The 18,823-nt window shown below is 32.4% G+C and overlaps 1 protein-coding gene across 1 annotated transcript in view; it reads left to right on the top strand.

Moving 5' to 3' along the window:
* Positions 1-18,823, top strand: part of LOC124538455 (RNA helicase aquarius) — an 82,671-nt gene that overhangs the window by 47,421 nt on the left and 16,427 nt on the right. Inside the window, exons 8-13 of the mRNA XM_047115525.1 lie at positions 1,050-1,153; positions 1,720-1,831; positions 2,181-2,394; positions 7,258-7,306; positions 8,119-8,354; positions 10,128-10,345. Coding sequence (XP_046971481.1) covers positions 1,050-1,153; positions 1,720-1,831; positions 2,181-2,394; positions 7,258-7,306; positions 8,119-8,354; positions 10,128-10,345 — 933 coding nt within the window. The remainder of the gene's footprint in view (positions 1-1,049; positions 1,154-1,719; positions 1,832-2,180; positions 2,395-7,257; positions 7,307-8,118; positions 8,355-10,127; positions 10,346-18,823) is intronic.

Genomic DNA, 18,823 nt, shown 5'->3' with positions numbered 1-18,823 from the left:
AATGAAGGTATTGGTTTATATTACATTATTACAAAGCATCATAATGGTAATGTTTTATTACCGTGACTTATCTATAAAAATAATCTAAAATGTATATTAGTATTTATAAAATCTATAATATAATTTTTTCGGCATAATACTACTACTAGTACTTTGATTTATTTATTTTTTTAGAAAGAAGAAGAATTATCTCGTATCTAGAAGCTATAAACTTCATATATAAAAGTTCCATATCGAAGGAAATCAACTTTTAAACTTACTAACTAATTAATACCAACTGACAAATCACAAAACGTAATTTTAATTATATCAAAAGTACAATACAATACCTTTGTTATTATAAATATAGTTACGTAAAACATTTCATTGTTAATATATCGTTTAAATTAGGTTTTACTGAGTAACTTAACATTTTCATGCGTCATGGGAATTTAGATTCAAATAGTATTAAATGATTTACCTTCATAAATGACCTCTGACGTCTAAATCGTTTTTTTTATTATTGTTCATTGAGTCACAATACCGACCTAATCATTGTTACTACGTCAAAATTTCGACCTTATTTGATTGACCCTTTCTAAAAACTAATAATACAATACGGAGAACAGATATCAGGTCGTTTGTGCGTACAAGGTGTTGTTTTCCCGGTAACCATTAATGAAAAATATAAATCTTTAGATTTTTTATACTCTTCGCTTCAGAAACAAAAATCCTTTTGTACTAAGTTATCTATCAAGATGTTTTTATTAACACTAACATGGTCAACAATAGTACAATTAATATAATCGCTTAATAAATCTGTGCTTAATACTTTTCTCTGGAACACGGGACGTTTTGTTTGACATTTTTCTGCGGAAACACAAGGTATAGAGGAGGCAAGTTCTGTGCGAGTTATATTTATCAATAACAAGGTTTTACTTTTAAATCTTTCTTATACTAACGAATATATCCTGCGTTAACATTTTGCGCGAAAACAATTCAGGTTGTGCTCCGACCATACGGAAAAAATATCTTCTAAGTATTGTATTATTATACATATATTGTTTCAGAAAGCCGCATTTTCTAAATTTCCTGATTTAAGACTGTTTGCATTGGCGAACGTTGCTAGTGTTGACACAAGGGAAACTCTCCAAAAACACTTTGGAAATCTTAGGTAAGTTAAAATCAGATAGTAGCATTTTAAGGTGTAATAAAATCCAATCAAAAATATAAAACCATATTTCATCTACTCGAAGTTTTTGTTTATTTTTTTAATAAGAATTGCAAAGGTATTGTTAGATAATTTTAAAAATGTTCAGTTTGATTGATGCTTCAATACAATTAATCTGTTCGATACGATGCATGTTGCAAACATTATCAGACAGACTTAACGTCATACATAATAATGGAGTTATAATTTTTGTTTCACAAGGACACGTTGGCTTCCAATTAAACTTCTTTACTTATCCAAATAATATGACCAACAATTAAGAGAACGATGATTTGGTTTTTCTTTATTCGTATTGGATTTTCCTACAGTTAAATTTGCTCCTTATATAAATGAAATATTTATACACATATGCAGCTCGATTGGAGGGAATTCCATGTTTATTTTAAAGTATGCATAAAAATTAACACAGACTGAAATATAATCACCATAATGCGTTCATCAGTGCTGATATGGTTATCACACTATTGCCTAGGATATTTCTAATGTAAAATTATTGACTTATAAAATAGTGACAAAGCACTTCGAGCGATCGCCACCTATCTGAATCTCGTGCCGCCTGAAGGAAAAGAAAATGAGGCGCCGTGGCACCGACTTGACAAAGAATTTCTCAAAGAATTACTGGTGAGACTTATTATTTAATTACATTTGTTCCTTTTATTCAGTTCAATGTACTTTTTTATTTAATTTATCATGAATTTTGAGTCATGTCGAAAATTGGCAATGTCATAGCGAATATTTATGAGCACGTCATGTAAACTATTTTGAGCTGAAGATGCCAAGCAGAAGTAAGATCCTTTCTGCCTGCATCTTCTTCCTAACCCAAACACAGCATCTCCAAATGTACTTGAATCTTTCCAGATGAACTGTCATAGCACTGTTACTATTAACACAATATCTTAATATTCAAAGTGTTTTCTTTGTGTTTACAAATAATGTAGGAAACAAAACATAATACAATTATTTGTACCAGATATCACGCCACGAACGCAGAATATCTCAACTGGAAGAACTGAATCTAATGCCTCTGTATCCGACCGAAGAAATAATTTGGGACGAGAATGTGGTGCCCACGGAGATATACAGCGGCGAGAACTGCCTGGCCTTACCGAAGCTGAATCTGCAGTTCCTAACCCTCCACGACTATCTGCTGAGGAACTTCAACTTGTTTCGACTGGAGAGTACATGTAAGAACAAGTTTTTTTAATATGATAATTGTGTTGAGTGTTGAAAGACGCTGTTCCTACGCTCGCTGAAGAAACTTGACTAAGATTTTCTTGTTTAATACAGTGCAACCTTAATATAACGTACCTTAATATAACGACTTCATCGATTTAACAAATTATTCATAATCCCCTCGAATTGTCCATAAGAGTTTTTTTTTTTATGATATAGGTTGGCGGACGAGCATATGGGCCACCTGATAGTAAGTGTTCACCATCGCCCATAGACAATGACGCTGTAAGAAATATTAACTATTCCTTACATCGTCAATGTGCCACCGACCTTGAGAACTAAGATGTTATGTCCCTTGTGCCAGTAGTTACATTGGCCCACTCACCCTTCAAACTGGAACACAACAATAGTGAGTATTGTTATTTAGCGGTAGAATAACTGATGAGGGGGTGGTACCTACCCAGACGGGCTTGCACAAAGCCCTACCACCGAGAAAAAGAGAGTGTGAAAGACAAACTGTGTTACGCTCGATTAAGAAACATGACTAAGAATTTCTTGCTTAATACAGTTCAATCTTAATATAACGTACCTTAATATAACGACGTCATCGTTTTAAGAAATTCTTCGTAATACCCTTGAATTGTCCATAAGAGTCTATGTAAATATACCTTTACATGCGAACAATTTTTGCGAACAAACTCTTTATTACGAATTTGAGACCAACCTGACCTCAACATGACAAACCTCAAGTTAACGAATTACTTGACATAACGAATATTTACTTGTTCCCTTCCGATTTGTTGTATCGAGGTTGCACTGTATACAGGTTTTCTCATGGTTTCCCTTTATTTATCAACAGATCTTTCTCTTTATAATTAATTTTAAGTATATTCAGATTCAAGAATACTTTATAGTTCTTCTCTCTTAGTTAAACTTGGGTTTCCCTTTCTATAAGAACAAAGAGAAATTTTCATATTTGTTAGAAGCAGGGATCGAATTTGCCTTTTTTTTCTCGCTGGAAAGACGCTTTACGCGCTTCCCCCACGTGATGGAAAGTGGGGGGGGGGTGGTGTATGGGACTCCCCGATTTCCTGGACGCCGAGTGCGCCCAGGTCCACCGGGTTTACCCACTAAAAAACCAGCGGTATCCTCTCCGTCTTTCGGCAGGCGCCACGGGATCGCTTACGCTTGCTACCGTGACGAGGGATCGAATTTGCCTTGCCTCAATAGTCGCTTCCACGATTTTCCAATTATTTTTCTTACTCACATGACAAAATTTGAAATCGGCTGAATAAGTTTTAGAATTATATTTTTTAAATTAAGAATTATATTTATTTCCCATAATTGTTCCTGTTCCACAATACATGACTAACATTTATGAGTAAGTAATTGCATCGAATGTATTTTCCATACAATGATGGTCTCAGATTATATACACTTAGGATGTAGGTGGGGCTCAATATCGTTTGTAATTTCATACATGATTGTGTATCTGTCTTAAATACACACAATCATTCATATTCTTGGAAACGTTAATAATTTATAAAGCATTTAACATCTGATGACCATGAATATGTAAAATATCCTTTTATTTTGATAACTTTACGCTTTTCGAAATATTTTTATAATATGTTAAAGTATTTTTATTGGCATAGCGTATCATTATTTTTTTTTTAAATGTACAGTATGTTATTAAAAATATGTTGTTTAAGACAAGTGATTGACGCGTCATCACTGTAAATGGCTTGGTGTGCTCAATTTTGCGATTCGTTCCGCCCTCATGACATAATTTTCTATATACCAGATATATATAGAGGTATATGATGCCAGTTCACCTACTTCGAGCCGCTCCATCTTGTACAATGTCCAATTGCATGCGCAGTCTAGTCTAGACCGGCTTTGAGGCAAGCGAAATTGTAAATAATGCCTCCTGACTTTCGCAGTACTTATGATTTTAGTATTCCTCTGTATAGTGTAGTATATAGTAGTAGTAATTATGCATTTACGATTATAATAACTTCTACGATCTATCTATGTCGACACAAAAGCTGATAATTGAAATTTTTCGTAATTATTTTACGTCAGATAATTCCGTGGATGATTATGAATTATAAATAATGTTTTTAATTATTTATCTATCAATACTAACCAGTAGTACACGAAAAATACATAATAATCTAAAACTCATAGTTAGTAATTGGGTATAGTACGACACAATTTATATGTAGCATCGACAAAATTCGTAACACCGATCACATCCATATTAAGTATGCTATCCCAAACTATCAACATTTATTTCATATGTGAATATGATCTTTACATAAACGTAATAACTTGTAATATACATAACCTAATATATTAGCCAATTTGACACGTCGGTTTACATGCACTAGCTTTCTTGGGTTGAACTGAAGCGAGAATCTATAGCGACGAATAGCGTCGAATGGTGCAATATGGAGCTATTTCTAGTGGTTTTGTGAGTCGACAGTAATCGGTTTTATTGAATATGCCGATGCTACATCTAAGTTGTATCGTACTATAATTACCTACTTTTACATGTGATCTAAAAGGACTTGAAAATTTAAATATAATTCAAAATTAATGTTCAACGTCAACAATGTTGATGTACATTACGTTACTATAATAAAAGATATTGATATTATCAAGTCAGTGCAATCGAAGTGAATTTAAAGGTTTAATAAGAATTGGTATTATCGTTATCACAACAAAGAACATCACTGTTCGATACACTTGTACGTAGCTTATCTGGTAATGAGAACTGAATCGTTTGGTGTACGAGTGCTTTATGTTGGTTGATTGCTCTGTGACGTCATAAAGTCCAAAATATTACACGCTTGGTTTTCAATCGATATACTCGCAGAAGCAAATATTTCATACAGTGTCTGGGTTATTATTTTAATATACTTTTTTTTTTCATTTGATTGAGTGTGTTATTTTTATATAATTACGATAGTTTTTATATAAATAAAAAACAAGTAAATATATTTTACAATTTGACATAATTGATAAAGAATAAACATCATAACAATTAGACAATCAATATTAGAACATGTAATAAAATTAGTAAATCAATATAAGAAAATGTTATGAATTAAGAGGAATAAGTACTACGTAAACGCCGAAGATAAAGTTAAATTCTTAATGTTTTAGTCATAGATATAAGTATAAGCTTTGCCCAAACATAGCGACCAGGTGACGAACTACATCCCTTTGTAAAATCAAAACTGTTTCCTTGAAAAGTATATTTGTTCATGACACACTTTTCTGTGCTCTAATCACAAATATTTGAAATATTTTTTGCTCAAACAATAAATGTTTTAAGTATAATTCATGTGATTTGTCTAAAGCTGTATGTATGATAATAAGACAATCTAAATATATCAATAATGGGTTTATGTCTGAAATAATCTTATGGGAGTCAAGATGGCCCAGTGGTTAGAACGCGTGCATCTTGACCGATGATTGCGGGTTCAAACCCAGGCAAGCACCGCTGATTCATGTGCTTAATTTGTCTTTATAATTCATCTCGTGCTCAGCGGGGAAGGAAAACATCGTGAGGAAACCTGCATGTGACAAATTTCATAGAAATTCTGCCACATGTGTATTCCACCAACCCGCATTGGAACAGCGTGGTGGAATATGTTCAACACCTTCTCCTCAAAGGGAGAGGAGGCCTTAGCCCAGCCGTGGGAATTTACAGGCTGTTGTTGATCTCATGATGCATTTCTTGACAAGAACAATCCTTCTGGGTTAGCCATCCACACCGGCTTCATGTTTGTTACTTGTCGCTGTAAAGATTGACCCTTTTACTTTGGTTGATTGATTGCAGTGCTTGACAAAGTTTTGGTAATTAAATGCCTCTGTTGCCAAATTAAAAAAAAAATTAAGAAACGCTTGTGTGCAAAAGGTTATTATACATACAGAATGAAACGATCGCCTCCTGGCTATTTCATTTCATTGAAATTGTTTATATAATATATGAGACCAAAAAAAAACCCTCTGAGTTTCTTTCGCCGGTTCTTCTCAGGTCAGGGTATTTTCTTTTCCGAACCGGTGGTACTGTTCCAATTGACCATCAATCAGAAAGTGTAATACTTCTATATTGAATACCATTAATTTAAGTTTGAGTTTGAAATTAACCGTGGATTGCTAATATAACATGCTCTTCACCTGGGGGAACAAAATTTAGTTGGTAATTTAAGACAAGTAAACAACTTTGAAATTAACTCAACTTAACTCTTTTTTTTTCTTATGACGTACATGCTTGATAATTGCTTTCAGAAGATTGGTTGAGCATTAATTTAGTAAAATAAAATCAAACTTTGACTACTTTTTTATATTAAGCTAGCTTAAAAAAGCTATTTAAAAAAAAAAGTGCAGAGTATTGGGTCTTTTTAAAAAAAAACTTCAAATCTTGCTAGAAAAAAAATAGGCAGACTTTGTGTATGACAACCTTGGCCTAAATAGTTTTGAATTGCCTATACTAGCTTCTCCTTAAAGCTTTGCACCCATCTTTAAGTCACCCTGTATGTATAATATAATTAATATATATTTTCATTTTCATTCATAAAATTGCTGTTTTCAATTACACATTGGAATTCTGAAATGATTGGTGCTATGAATGAAAATGCTGATACGATTATTGTTTTCAATGTTAGAATATTGATATGAGTCTTTTGTTATGTCATTTAATTTATAATAAGTCAGGAGTCAGATAAGATAGCCTTGGCTATATTTGCAAAATTAACCAACAGTTCGTATGCTGTTTGTCTTGCTGTCACTTGCGCTGATAACGCTAGAAGATATTTATGCCGCAGATAATGTGTACTATATTTGTGATAATTTTGTTGCAGATGAAATTCGACAAGATATAGAGGATGCTGTGTATCGACTAGCCCCATGGTAATTTAATTGTATTTACTTAACCAATTGTTCCGTGGACATCAAATCAAATCAAAATAAACTTTATTCAAGTAGGCTTTTAGAAGCACTTTTAAATCGTCATTCAACAATTAAGTGAAGTTATCACCGGTTCGAAAAGCAGATTCTACCGAGAAAAACCGGCAAGAAACTCAGTAGTTTAAAAAATACAGTCATGCAGTTTCACACGTAAACATTACTTTATTAATCTGCCTCCGTGGTCTAAGTCTATGAGAATTCCAAGCTACCTAGAAAACTTCGTCAGTACGCGACGGAAAAATATATAATAAATACTATATGGACGGCGCGTATTGAAGGGACTTGTTGGGATGATAATCTTTAGACATAACGGGATAGCTTGGCTTTACTTTAAGTATAGATATAAAATTAAAATTGATATTATCAGAAAAGTCACCTTCAAAAATATGTCTTACATATACGAGTAATGTAATATATACCTTAGATTTTATACAAAAGTTACATGGAGATAAAAGCGAATACAAATTAATCCCAGTAGTACGAAACGACGCATCTTTTTTTCAATACGTCAATAATTAAAGTGGTAACACTCAAATTGTTAGTACAGGAATATATAACAGGGAATTTGCAATCGTTTTTTCTCTATTCGACATTTGTGGTTGATCTGAGATCGCTGCATTTAAAAACTCCATACATGACACTAACTAAATCCAACTATGGAGGCAGTTCTAAGATCAATCACTGAAACGTGCACAGACAACATATTGATTTAATACTTTTCCTTGTTATATATGTCGTAATTTAATTTGTGTTAGGCTGGCAGAAGACGGCAGCGTTTATTTCGGCGGCTGGGCACGCATGGCCCATCCCATACAAAGCTTCGCTGTTGTGGAAGTTGCGAAACCAAACATCGGGGAGAAGGCTCCTTCCAGAGTGCGCGCTGATGTCACCGTAACGCTGAGCGTGAGGAACGAAATCAAACATGAATGGGAGAGCTTACGAAAACATGACGTCTGTTTCCTGGTCACTGTTCGACCAACTCAGGGTATAGGTGAGGAACGCAACATTTAACTTTAAAACTTAACGTAATGTACATTAAGATCAATTTCAAATGCCTACGTAGCTGGTGGTTATGACAAATATATAATCGTCGCTATAAAAATCACTACAGTATAGAGTAAATAAAGACGACATTAAGATAACTTGGTGTTTGTTTATGTAATGCAACTGATTCGCGCTGAACGAAGAACGCGGCTGTTCATATCTCGCGAGCGACTGAATTACCCATAAGGTTCATTCATACGAGTTTAAATGATAATGCATTACGGTTAATACAGAATATTAAATAACAAATTTATTTGTAATGATTGAACTTTTTTCTTCAAGATTTTCCACTTGTTTTTGCTCTGTAACTAAAACTTTGACTACTTTTTTATATTAAGCTAGCTTTTATATTAGCTATTTTAAAAAAAGTGCAGATTTTTGGGTCTTTTTAAGAAAATCTTCAAATCTTGCTAGAAAAAAATAGGCAAACTTTGTCTATGACAATCTTGACCTAAATAGTTTTGAATTGCCTTTTCGAATTTTTCGAAATTCAAGATTCTCGTATTTCAAGATTTTCCACATGTTTTTGCTCTGTATTTTAAAATACTGACCCGAAGAATATGGTATTTTAAACTTAAAAATATAAAATCTAAATTTAAAAAATTTACATTTTTTTCTTTATGTGTCTTTAAGCACAAAGGGCATAATAGTTTACTACTATGTTTACGGTTACTTTGCCGATGTACGGAATAGTTAAAATTTCTCACAGTGACAATGTTTGGACAATGGACGGTGGACACTAATATCAAGTGGACTATATTCCCGACATTCTAGAAATTAAAATAAAAACAACAAACTGATTTCTAAGAACATCTAGATCTTGCGAGGGTCATTCGAAATATAAAATTTATAGAGCCATAAAAGTTTTGTGCGAATTTAAAACAAAACTAATCTATAAAGATCTCAACGCGTACGACTGTAAACATGTCTCGTAGCGATAAGTGTATATTTTACGATCGGTCAATAAAACGAGTGTGATTTCGAAATACTCATTAGTAGGTTTTGAGTTATCTCGACGTATTACTAATAAAATTGATGACCTCCGTGGTCGAGTAGTGTGTACACCGTTATCATGGTTATGCCACTCCGTGGTCCTGGATTCGATTCCCGGCTGAGTCGATGTAGATTATCATTAATTTTCTATGTTGTCTTGGGTCTGGGTGTTTGTGGTACCGTCGTTACTTCTGATTTTCCATAACACAAGTACTTTAGCTACTTTGGGATCAGAGTAATGTATGTGATGCTATCTCACATTTATTATTTATTATAAAAAACGAAAAGTGTCGCGGGAAATTCGATCGGAACGAAGTTGTATCGCAATATATTTTACAAATATTAAATATATTAACAGCATTTGGCTTTAAGAGTATTTAAATTAAACATGAAAAAAATATAATGAATAATATTTAATACAGTTTTTAAGTTATGAAAATACAAACATGCCAATTATAAGCGCATTAAGAACATACTACTTTCTTAATTGGTCTTTGAAAACTAATGTAGGACGCATGTGTTTGTGATTCACTCAAACACTCATACCGTATCCAAAGTATCGCGACGGTTGAAATTTTACTTATTTCAGTTTAGTTTCTGAAATGTATCGTGTAATATAACATTATATAACTTCGTCCCAATTATGTCCATACAAAGGCATCCATTCAAAGATCCAAATTCATACTACAATAGTTTGTCAACTTCTAATCATTTTCATATGTCTTAGGAACAAAATATGACTATAAAAGGAGCATGGTGGAACAAGCAGGGATAGTCTATGTGAGAGGCTGCGAAGTCGAGGGTATGCTGGATGCTTCAGGCAGGGTCATCGAAGAAGGCCCGGAGCCGAGACCGGAACTTGATGGCGATTCCAGAACATTCCGACTTCTCTTGGATCCGAATCAGTACCGACTGGATTTGGACCAAGCAAGCAAAGGGAAAGAGGTAAGATCATTTTTAGTATTCATTTACATATATCTATAAGTGTAGGTAAGGATATGTTTTTGTATCCCTCAAATGATACTGTAGTCTAAATTGAGAGTCTTAATTAACTACATCGACAGCGATTTTGTTCTTGGCGGCCTTTTTTAGAAAATCAAATGCACAAAAACTAGCAAAGAGTGCTGATTCTCACTCATAATCTAACACAACCAGGACGAGTTAAGTAATAGAATCTTCATCTCCCACGAGTGGGAGAGTAACAGTCTTAACAGTAAATGACTATTCTTTATTCACAAATTCGGAATTGGGAGTCAGAATCTCGGCTTTGTTCCTACTGGTCTCTTTAAAGACCAAAGAGATAATATGCAAAATACAAATACACCAATGTTGGACCAAATGATAAACCAAATTATTATTTAAAAAAAGAACATAATTATAAAATAACGTCATTTCAAATTTGATGTAATCGTCCCAGTGATCCAATAACAGAACAATGTTTATTATCATGTATTAATTACATTTTATGTCGAATCAAACTTTGTATAATAAAACATTGTGATTAATTACAACTGTATACATTCAATACAAATGAATTAATTCAATGTTTCACGTTTTTCTTACTTTTTTTATAATCCTGTTGAATTTAAAGTAATACTAAAATACTGAAGAGCTCGTTTTTTAGTTAAATTATTTGAATGCGTTACTTTGTTGTGTTGAATTTGTAAGGCCGCAGACACAAGTCTATCCGTGCCTGCTGTGCATTTTATCATTAAATTATAATATTTTTTATTTCTTGTGTGCCAGTATCACACATCGTAATTTAAATTTGAGCATTCTTTTTTTAATCACGAAGACAGTTTTTTTTAGTCTATATATGTTTGTTTGTGTGTTGAGAAACTGTCACGAAAGTTATTACTTACGATTTTAAAATAATTATTATTGATGGCACATCATTTGTTAACAAAAATAAATGACGTAATCACTCATTGGACGTTCAGTGTACTCAACTTGTTTATACATTAAACGCAACAATTTTGGTGGCATTAATGTCGACATAATTAATGCGGTAATTTTAAATTGATAATTAGTCTAATTGCGTACAAATTGCAGCTTCATTCATTAAATAGTGTCTTTAACGTTTAGTTTACCCGATTCGAAGGAATTACGCGCGCGTTACGTAAGCTTATCGTAATTAAAGTTCCTAACTACGATTGCAATTTCCCTTCACCAGAAATACGCGTATATATAATTGACTTGAATCAAAGTATTTTGAATATCGACATTTTTGTGATGTATATTTATAGTTATGGAGTCTTATTATATTTTCTAAAGAATACTAAAGATGCCTCAAATGAATTAGGAAATTACTAATATCCCTATATGCACTTCCTTTTAACCTTGTCCCTTGTGTTAGATTAGGTAGTTAGCTACCGTCACGATAGCATGCGAAAGCGATTCCGTAGCGCCCACCGAAAAGACTGAGAGGGTACCGTTGGTTTTTTAATGGGTATTCCAGTGTACCGGAGCGCACAAGGCGTCCAGGGCTCCGAGGAGTTACATATTCTGTACCACTTCCTTCCATGTGAGAGAAGCACGTAACGCGTTAATCCAGCGAGATCAAAAAAGATAAGGTTTAGGTACGACAATAGCCCGAAGAGTCAGGATCGATCCTGCGATACTTTTACATCTCTGAGCAGCCCGTAAGCTATTTCAATTATTTGTGTTAAATGTGAATCACGATACACGCCCATACAGCTTACCATATTTGTTCTCGATTCGAATCACTGCCCAGGTAAGTAAGTAAGAGTAGTAAAGTGAAATCATCTATAACTTTCCTATATAGAGCAGAGTAAAGTATTCGAAGCTGTGTGCTGTAGTCGAACGTGTTCTATCATACAAATACCTCCTACTAATATTATAAAGGTTATCAGAATGGATGTATGTTTGTTTATTACTCTTTCACGAAAAAACTATTGAACGGATTTGGATGAAATTTGACAGAAATATAGGTTATACATCATAATAACACATAGGGTACAAATTTATAAGAATTTTATATAATTTGATCGTAATATGATACAGCTATAAATATGAAACAGATTAAAAACCAGGTGTTCACTAAGCGATTACCTATCAGTTACAAAATAAATGGAATGTTATGTTATTCCAATTCCAGAAATTATTATGAGCATGTTATTTATGGTGTGTTTTTTCGGAATCCAAATTAATTTACTTTATAATTTCCACTCAAGATAAAAAACACACATCATTCTTTCAAACATCATTCTGATAAACATGGTACACTATCCCCACGATTTTCAGCATCGAACGACGGAGTTTCTACATCTCAATAAGAAAGGTAACAATAAAAATGCTTTGTTGTTATAGAAACAACTACATACATATATAGAAGCCACCCGCTAAAAATTTAGATTTAAGAATTCTTGTTTCTTTCCGACAAGAAAAAACTTCGGATTTTTTCTATAAGACTATAGATATAAACTTTTCTCTTTAAACAGCTGTTCTGTTTCTGTTTATTAATGAAAACCGCATTAAAATGCGTTAAGTAGTTTCAAATTTGTTTTGTTCTACTAATACTATACATGATTAATGCGTAAATACTACATACTCACTAATCTAATGTTATATTGGCCAAGTATATAGTTCCCAAAAATCAAATCGCAATGCCAAAATCGGTGAGCATTATTTGGAAATGGCATGATCATACTCGCGGTGGTCTCCCATTAAAGGAACAATGCGTTCATAAAGTTTTTCATATCGTACATATTGTGCAAAATCACGACGCAATATGCCGTAAACAATATGTAGATATGACGCAACTCAAGTTCATTGAATTACATTCGAGTATAATATTAGTGATAACTACTTTTTAGGGCTCCGTAGGTAAATGGAAAAGAACGCTATCCTTATGGATTTTCCTGTCTGTCTGTCTTTCATTCAATCAAGTCAAATATGAAAAAAAAACATTTAATTTCATAGACATAAACCTTGCTACTTTCTGCTACGGAATCTTTCATGGACGAGTCCAATTCGCACTTGACCGCTGTTTTTGATAAACTCTAATTGATAGAAATAGTTCAAGCCATAGCAACATCCTGTAAATACCCTACTGGTGTGCTAAGATATTCTCTTACGGGAAAATATTTTGATGATCTATCTGGACGTAACTTTCTTTATTTATAGTGTGAGGTGGACTGGCAAACGGCAACCTAATAGTAAGTCACTTTAAATCATTACATAGTATAAAACAAAGTCGCTTACCGCTGTCTGTACCTATGTATGCTTAGATCTTTCAAATTATGCAACGAATTTTGATGCGGTTTTTCTGAATAGATAGAGTGATTCGAGAGGATGGTTTTTGTATATAATACATGGACAATTACAAAAACTCTGTAGTATATTTAGTATCAGTATTGCACCCTTGCGAAGCCTAGTCTGGTCGCTAGTTTTAGATATAGATGGACATATACTATACGAAATATCGATAGGTGTGATGCTTTTCTTGTGAGTTCTCTTTGACCACTTGGTAATCCTAAACGAGTCAGATTTTTATAATCACACCAATTAGTTATATGTCTCTATATGTCCAAATGGATCAACTTGATAGTAGTACAATTGCAAGTGGCTAAAAGCTGATTTAATTTAATACATTGTAAACGGCCATAGTAAAACAATCGCGTTTTAAAGAGTAAAACCTTGAAGCTAGAAATAGTATGGCAACGACCTCCCTATAAAAACAGTATCGTATGAAAGTAGCGCCCACATCGTGGCCATAATGTTTATATTCTTAAGCATCTATTTGAATCAGGTAAACATCGTTTAAAACTCTTTAAAAAATGAGTACATTTAACGTTCAAAATCATCGTTATATTCGTTTTCATTTCGGAGATACGTGGAATACAACACGTACGCTTTAACGGAACCTTAGTACTCTTATGAAAAATAAAGTCGTAAATACTTTTAACGATTTTTCGAAGTACTTAGTTCGAGAACTAAATACTTCGAAAACCTTACCTTAAAATCGAGGAAAAAATATGATCCATACGTTACAAACTTGATAATTGATAATAAAATGTAGTTCTTCGTTAAAATTAAGCCTTAAATATATCACATCACTTGATATACTGAAAGTAAATAGTCTTTAATTAATAAAAGTAATATAATAAATGATTCCATAGTTGTATGTTATTTTTGAATGTGTAAATTATATATTTGTACCCCATTTTTAGATAAAGTTTATGGGATAAAAAGCCTTCCATCAAAGCGTATCTTAAGTAGGAGACAAATACACTATTATAGTTCTGTATTCAATCGTTGATAAAATGATGTTGATAGTGATTTACTTTTCAAATAAAATAACCGAATGAACTATCTATAATGCCTGGAACGCGTACATATCGCATGTGAATGAAAAGCGCGTTTTACAAATCTTCGCGAAGACGGTACTAATGGGGAAGTCAAAGACACTTACCTCGTTGTCGGTATGCTCTCGCGCATCAATAGACGATGATAATTTATCGCGATAAGCTTCACTTGTGCAGCCACACAGACGCTATATATGTTAACTTGTATATTGCCAAGGAAAAGTAATATTACACATTATCCACTATTGACAATTTTCGCGGCTTCGTTGTAGACTACACGACCATGCAACTTGGTCAACAGATTTTTTCACACGAATATTCTGCCCTCCTAACTAAGATGACCGTAACTAACATTTTTATGAAAAATGAGTTAATAATTGATTCGGAATCAGCGTGTTGAGATCTACAATCTCTTCTTAGTGATGTTTTTAATAAAACTTACACAAACCGAGATAATGTTTATCATAAGCGCCGTAATTACATATTTTTATGTTTGTTGCTAAATTTAAAGACCGTAAGATCGCCTACGTTCGTTATGCTTAAAATGTTTGAATGAGCATGATCATTCGTTAAAAATGTTTACCAAATATAAGCGCCGTAAGATGTCATACCGCTATTATCTAAACTACGTTCATTGATTGTGCAAGGCTAATACTAAACATAAAAACAGTAACAATCAATTTTACGGTCCTTTTGCCTAGTAATGGTAAAAATTACCGGACTTATTTACTACTGAAAACTAGGATATTGGATCTTACCGTTTTCAAATGTATTGTGTGATAACCAATTTGATATATTTTCTTTATAATATTACTACATATAACTACCGTAAACGCGGTGATACGTCTGTCATATTTTGTATTCATATTATGGGTTTTAAGACGCGAGGGGATGAGTTACATATCAGCTTAGCGGTCGGTGCATCGCCAGATTTCGTAGGTGCATTATTTGAATGTGTGAGGCACGGGAAAACATAAGTTAATATTTGTTATCTAGTTTAGCTTAGTTCTATGGATATTCAGAAGATATTTTTATTGGATTATTTTGTTGTATTTCGGATGTAATTGCTTAATATGATTGTATTTTAGTTCGCATGAAAGGTAAATATAGTCAAATTGATTTGTTTGTGATGTGTAAGTAGAGTGATAATAAGACTATAAGTATTTTAAAGTTAGAACCTATTGTATAAAATCCTTTTTGTTTTGGTGTTATGCACATTATTAACATTCGTTTCAAATTTCTTACTGTTATACAAATATTATATTTTTGTTACCGTCAAATGGCGTTCCAAGACCGATATCACCAAATACATTAACTAGTCGTTAATTAGCTTTAGCTTTAGCTTAATGTCATCTTAAGATTTTATTTTTCCTGTGTCTTTTGTGTAAGGATTAATCCTTACACAAAAGACACAGGAAAAATAAAAAAAAATTAAGTGTAGTTAATATTTCCACATTATGCTAATCTGATTTTAAAAACAATGTGGAAAATAACACAACATATTCACTTACATAATAAAAGGGTCCTTATATATTTTACATACAACATTTAGGAAAACATTATACGAAAAACATTTAGGCAAAAGGAAAGACACTAGAATTAGAAAAAACAGAATAAAAATCGTACAGACAAAGACAAATACAGATATAAAGGACCTAATATGAGACTAACACCACCTTAAGAACTAAAATTTATGTTGTTTATTTACTCTTGAATATTTTTTTCTACTATTGATTGGTAATTAAGAGTAAAGTTACCGCTTATATGCCTAGTAAGTTCTTAGAAATGTTTATTTGTTAAACACCGTAACAGAAATTTCTAGATATAAGAACCGTAACCCCGTCACATACGGCAAATAAGCTTAGGAATTGAACATTATAAAATTTAAATTAACTACACATGAAAATTATTTGCTAATTATAAAATAAACAAATGATTATATCTCATTATAATTAATACTACTTTAAAGGGGAGGGCCATTACTATCCAATGAAATAAAAAAATATTGTTTTTTTCTTAAACTATAGCAGTGACACCAAATTTTCGGTAAAAAAACTTTAAGCGCCATTATCTCGAAATCATGTTTTGTGCAGTTACGGTTGTCTCAATTAGGACGGCAGTATTATCATGGCCAATTTTATTTCCAAATGATAGAAATATTTCGAAATATATTATGTTTAAGAGTCAGGAAAATTTCAAATCTGTATATATTAAAACATTAAAAACATTCTTAGAAAAGCCGTAGCAGGTAAAATAAATATTGATTTTGGCAAGGATGCCAAGCGTTTTTTACGTCTATACTAACTCAGCCTCGTATGCTTTACATAATTTTTGATCTTCTTTTAACCGGAAACGTTGTGTAATACGACTTTTATGGCTTGTATATGATTTGATTAGGATTTCAACTACATTAATATGTATTGATTATAATATCATAAAAATGATTTTATTTTTGATGTATCAAGCAAAAACGTACTGAGTTTTTTATGATATGTATATCTAATAGGAACATAAAATTTTACATAAAATTTAGGTATGATATTCTTTTACTACCCTTTGTATATACACTTATTATTATAGTCGGACTATAAACAAGATTTTATTTACTGAGCCCGACAATTTTAATTGAGTAGTTAGTTTACCGTCAGGTGAAACTTACCTATATAATAAAATCAAACTTTCGTAGAAAGCACTCCTGAAGATAATTATTTGAACTCGCCTACATGAGTTTGGACTTCGTTAACTCCGTAATCCTTAGTAAGTGATCATTGTTTGGGTATTGTATTGCCAAACAGTAATATTTTGCATATTACTATAATTTTAGGTTATGATGACTTTTTCATATATTCTACGATGGCTATTCCCAAAGGTATCATAGGTCTTATAATAGCGCACAAGTTTGTGCACCAACATATGCACTCCTTATTCCCCGCTCTCCTCATTCGATGGGTCGACTATTCTGACACGACTTTACGTGCTTTTTAAACTCCTTTTGACTACGTATCTAGAGATAAATGTCCAAACATTGGCTCATGCCAAGAATCTTCTATAACATAGCACATATCATAGAGAACAATTGAATCTATCTTAGGAAATATTTCAGCTACGAAATGATAAGGTCCAAGTTGGATTTTTCGAAAGTTACATTTTACGGGCCCAATAGAGTTTACAATATGTACACTATATGTGTATATTTTGTATATTAGTAGAGATTTTATGGCAAAGAAGATTTTGTCAATATTGTAATAGGGTTCTAATTTCAAAAGTTGTAAGAATGTAATCAAAACAAATATATGTGCGCCAGATGTTAACGTAATCGAAACGCGAGTTATGAGTACCTACTTATGTATGATGCATCGACTGTAAACAGATTCAATAAACAATATCTGTAATTTAATATTGAATTTTTTTGCAACCAGTATAGCGAATTTATTTAAAAAAATCATGCTACAAATTAAATAGTTTTTTTATATGTATATATGATCTATGTATAAATAGGCAAAGAGAAAACGGCAAAATGCCCTGTTTTTCTTGGTTTATATCCTTTTTTGTGTCTGTAGTTATATTGACACACTCACTTTATCCAGTAGGACACAACAAATAACAATACTAAGTACTGTTATTTGTATGTAAGCCATAGGCCATACGTTCGTAGTTGAAATTATAGGAAATCTACAATTACACAACGTACCTTATCTTTTACATTAGCTATAAAGTCACAATATTACTTGTAGTTATTAATTAGTTTATCAATTATGTTTATCTTTGCGCTCAAAACAACCATTTAGTGGCGTTAGTGATGATAACACAGAATTTATAATTAATTATATTAATTTAATAGAAGTCCTCCATATAATTGAATGAAATGAATGAATTTTATATAATCCCCGCCAAAGCCCAAAACCTTTTTTCGGCAGATGACATACAAAGTTTTCAATAATTTTGTCATAAATATTTGTGAATTATAAATTAATAATTTTTATTAATCAAATTGTTATAATTAGATTATTATTATCGTATGCTTACACTTACAGTTTAAAATAAGCACTCATAAGCCCTGTTGTTATATCTACATATGAAAAATGGTAAAGATCTT

Source organism: Vanessa cardui, chromosome 20, assembly GCF_905220365.1.
Source record: "Vanessa cardui chromosome 20, ilVanCard2.1, whole genome shotgun sequence".
Classification (NCBI taxonomy): domain Eukaryota; kingdom Metazoa; phylum Arthropoda; class Insecta; order Lepidoptera; family Nymphalidae; genus Vanessa; species Vanessa cardui.
Note: the sequence above shows the minus strand (reverse complement) of the source record. Positions and strands in the feature narration are given on the sequence as shown.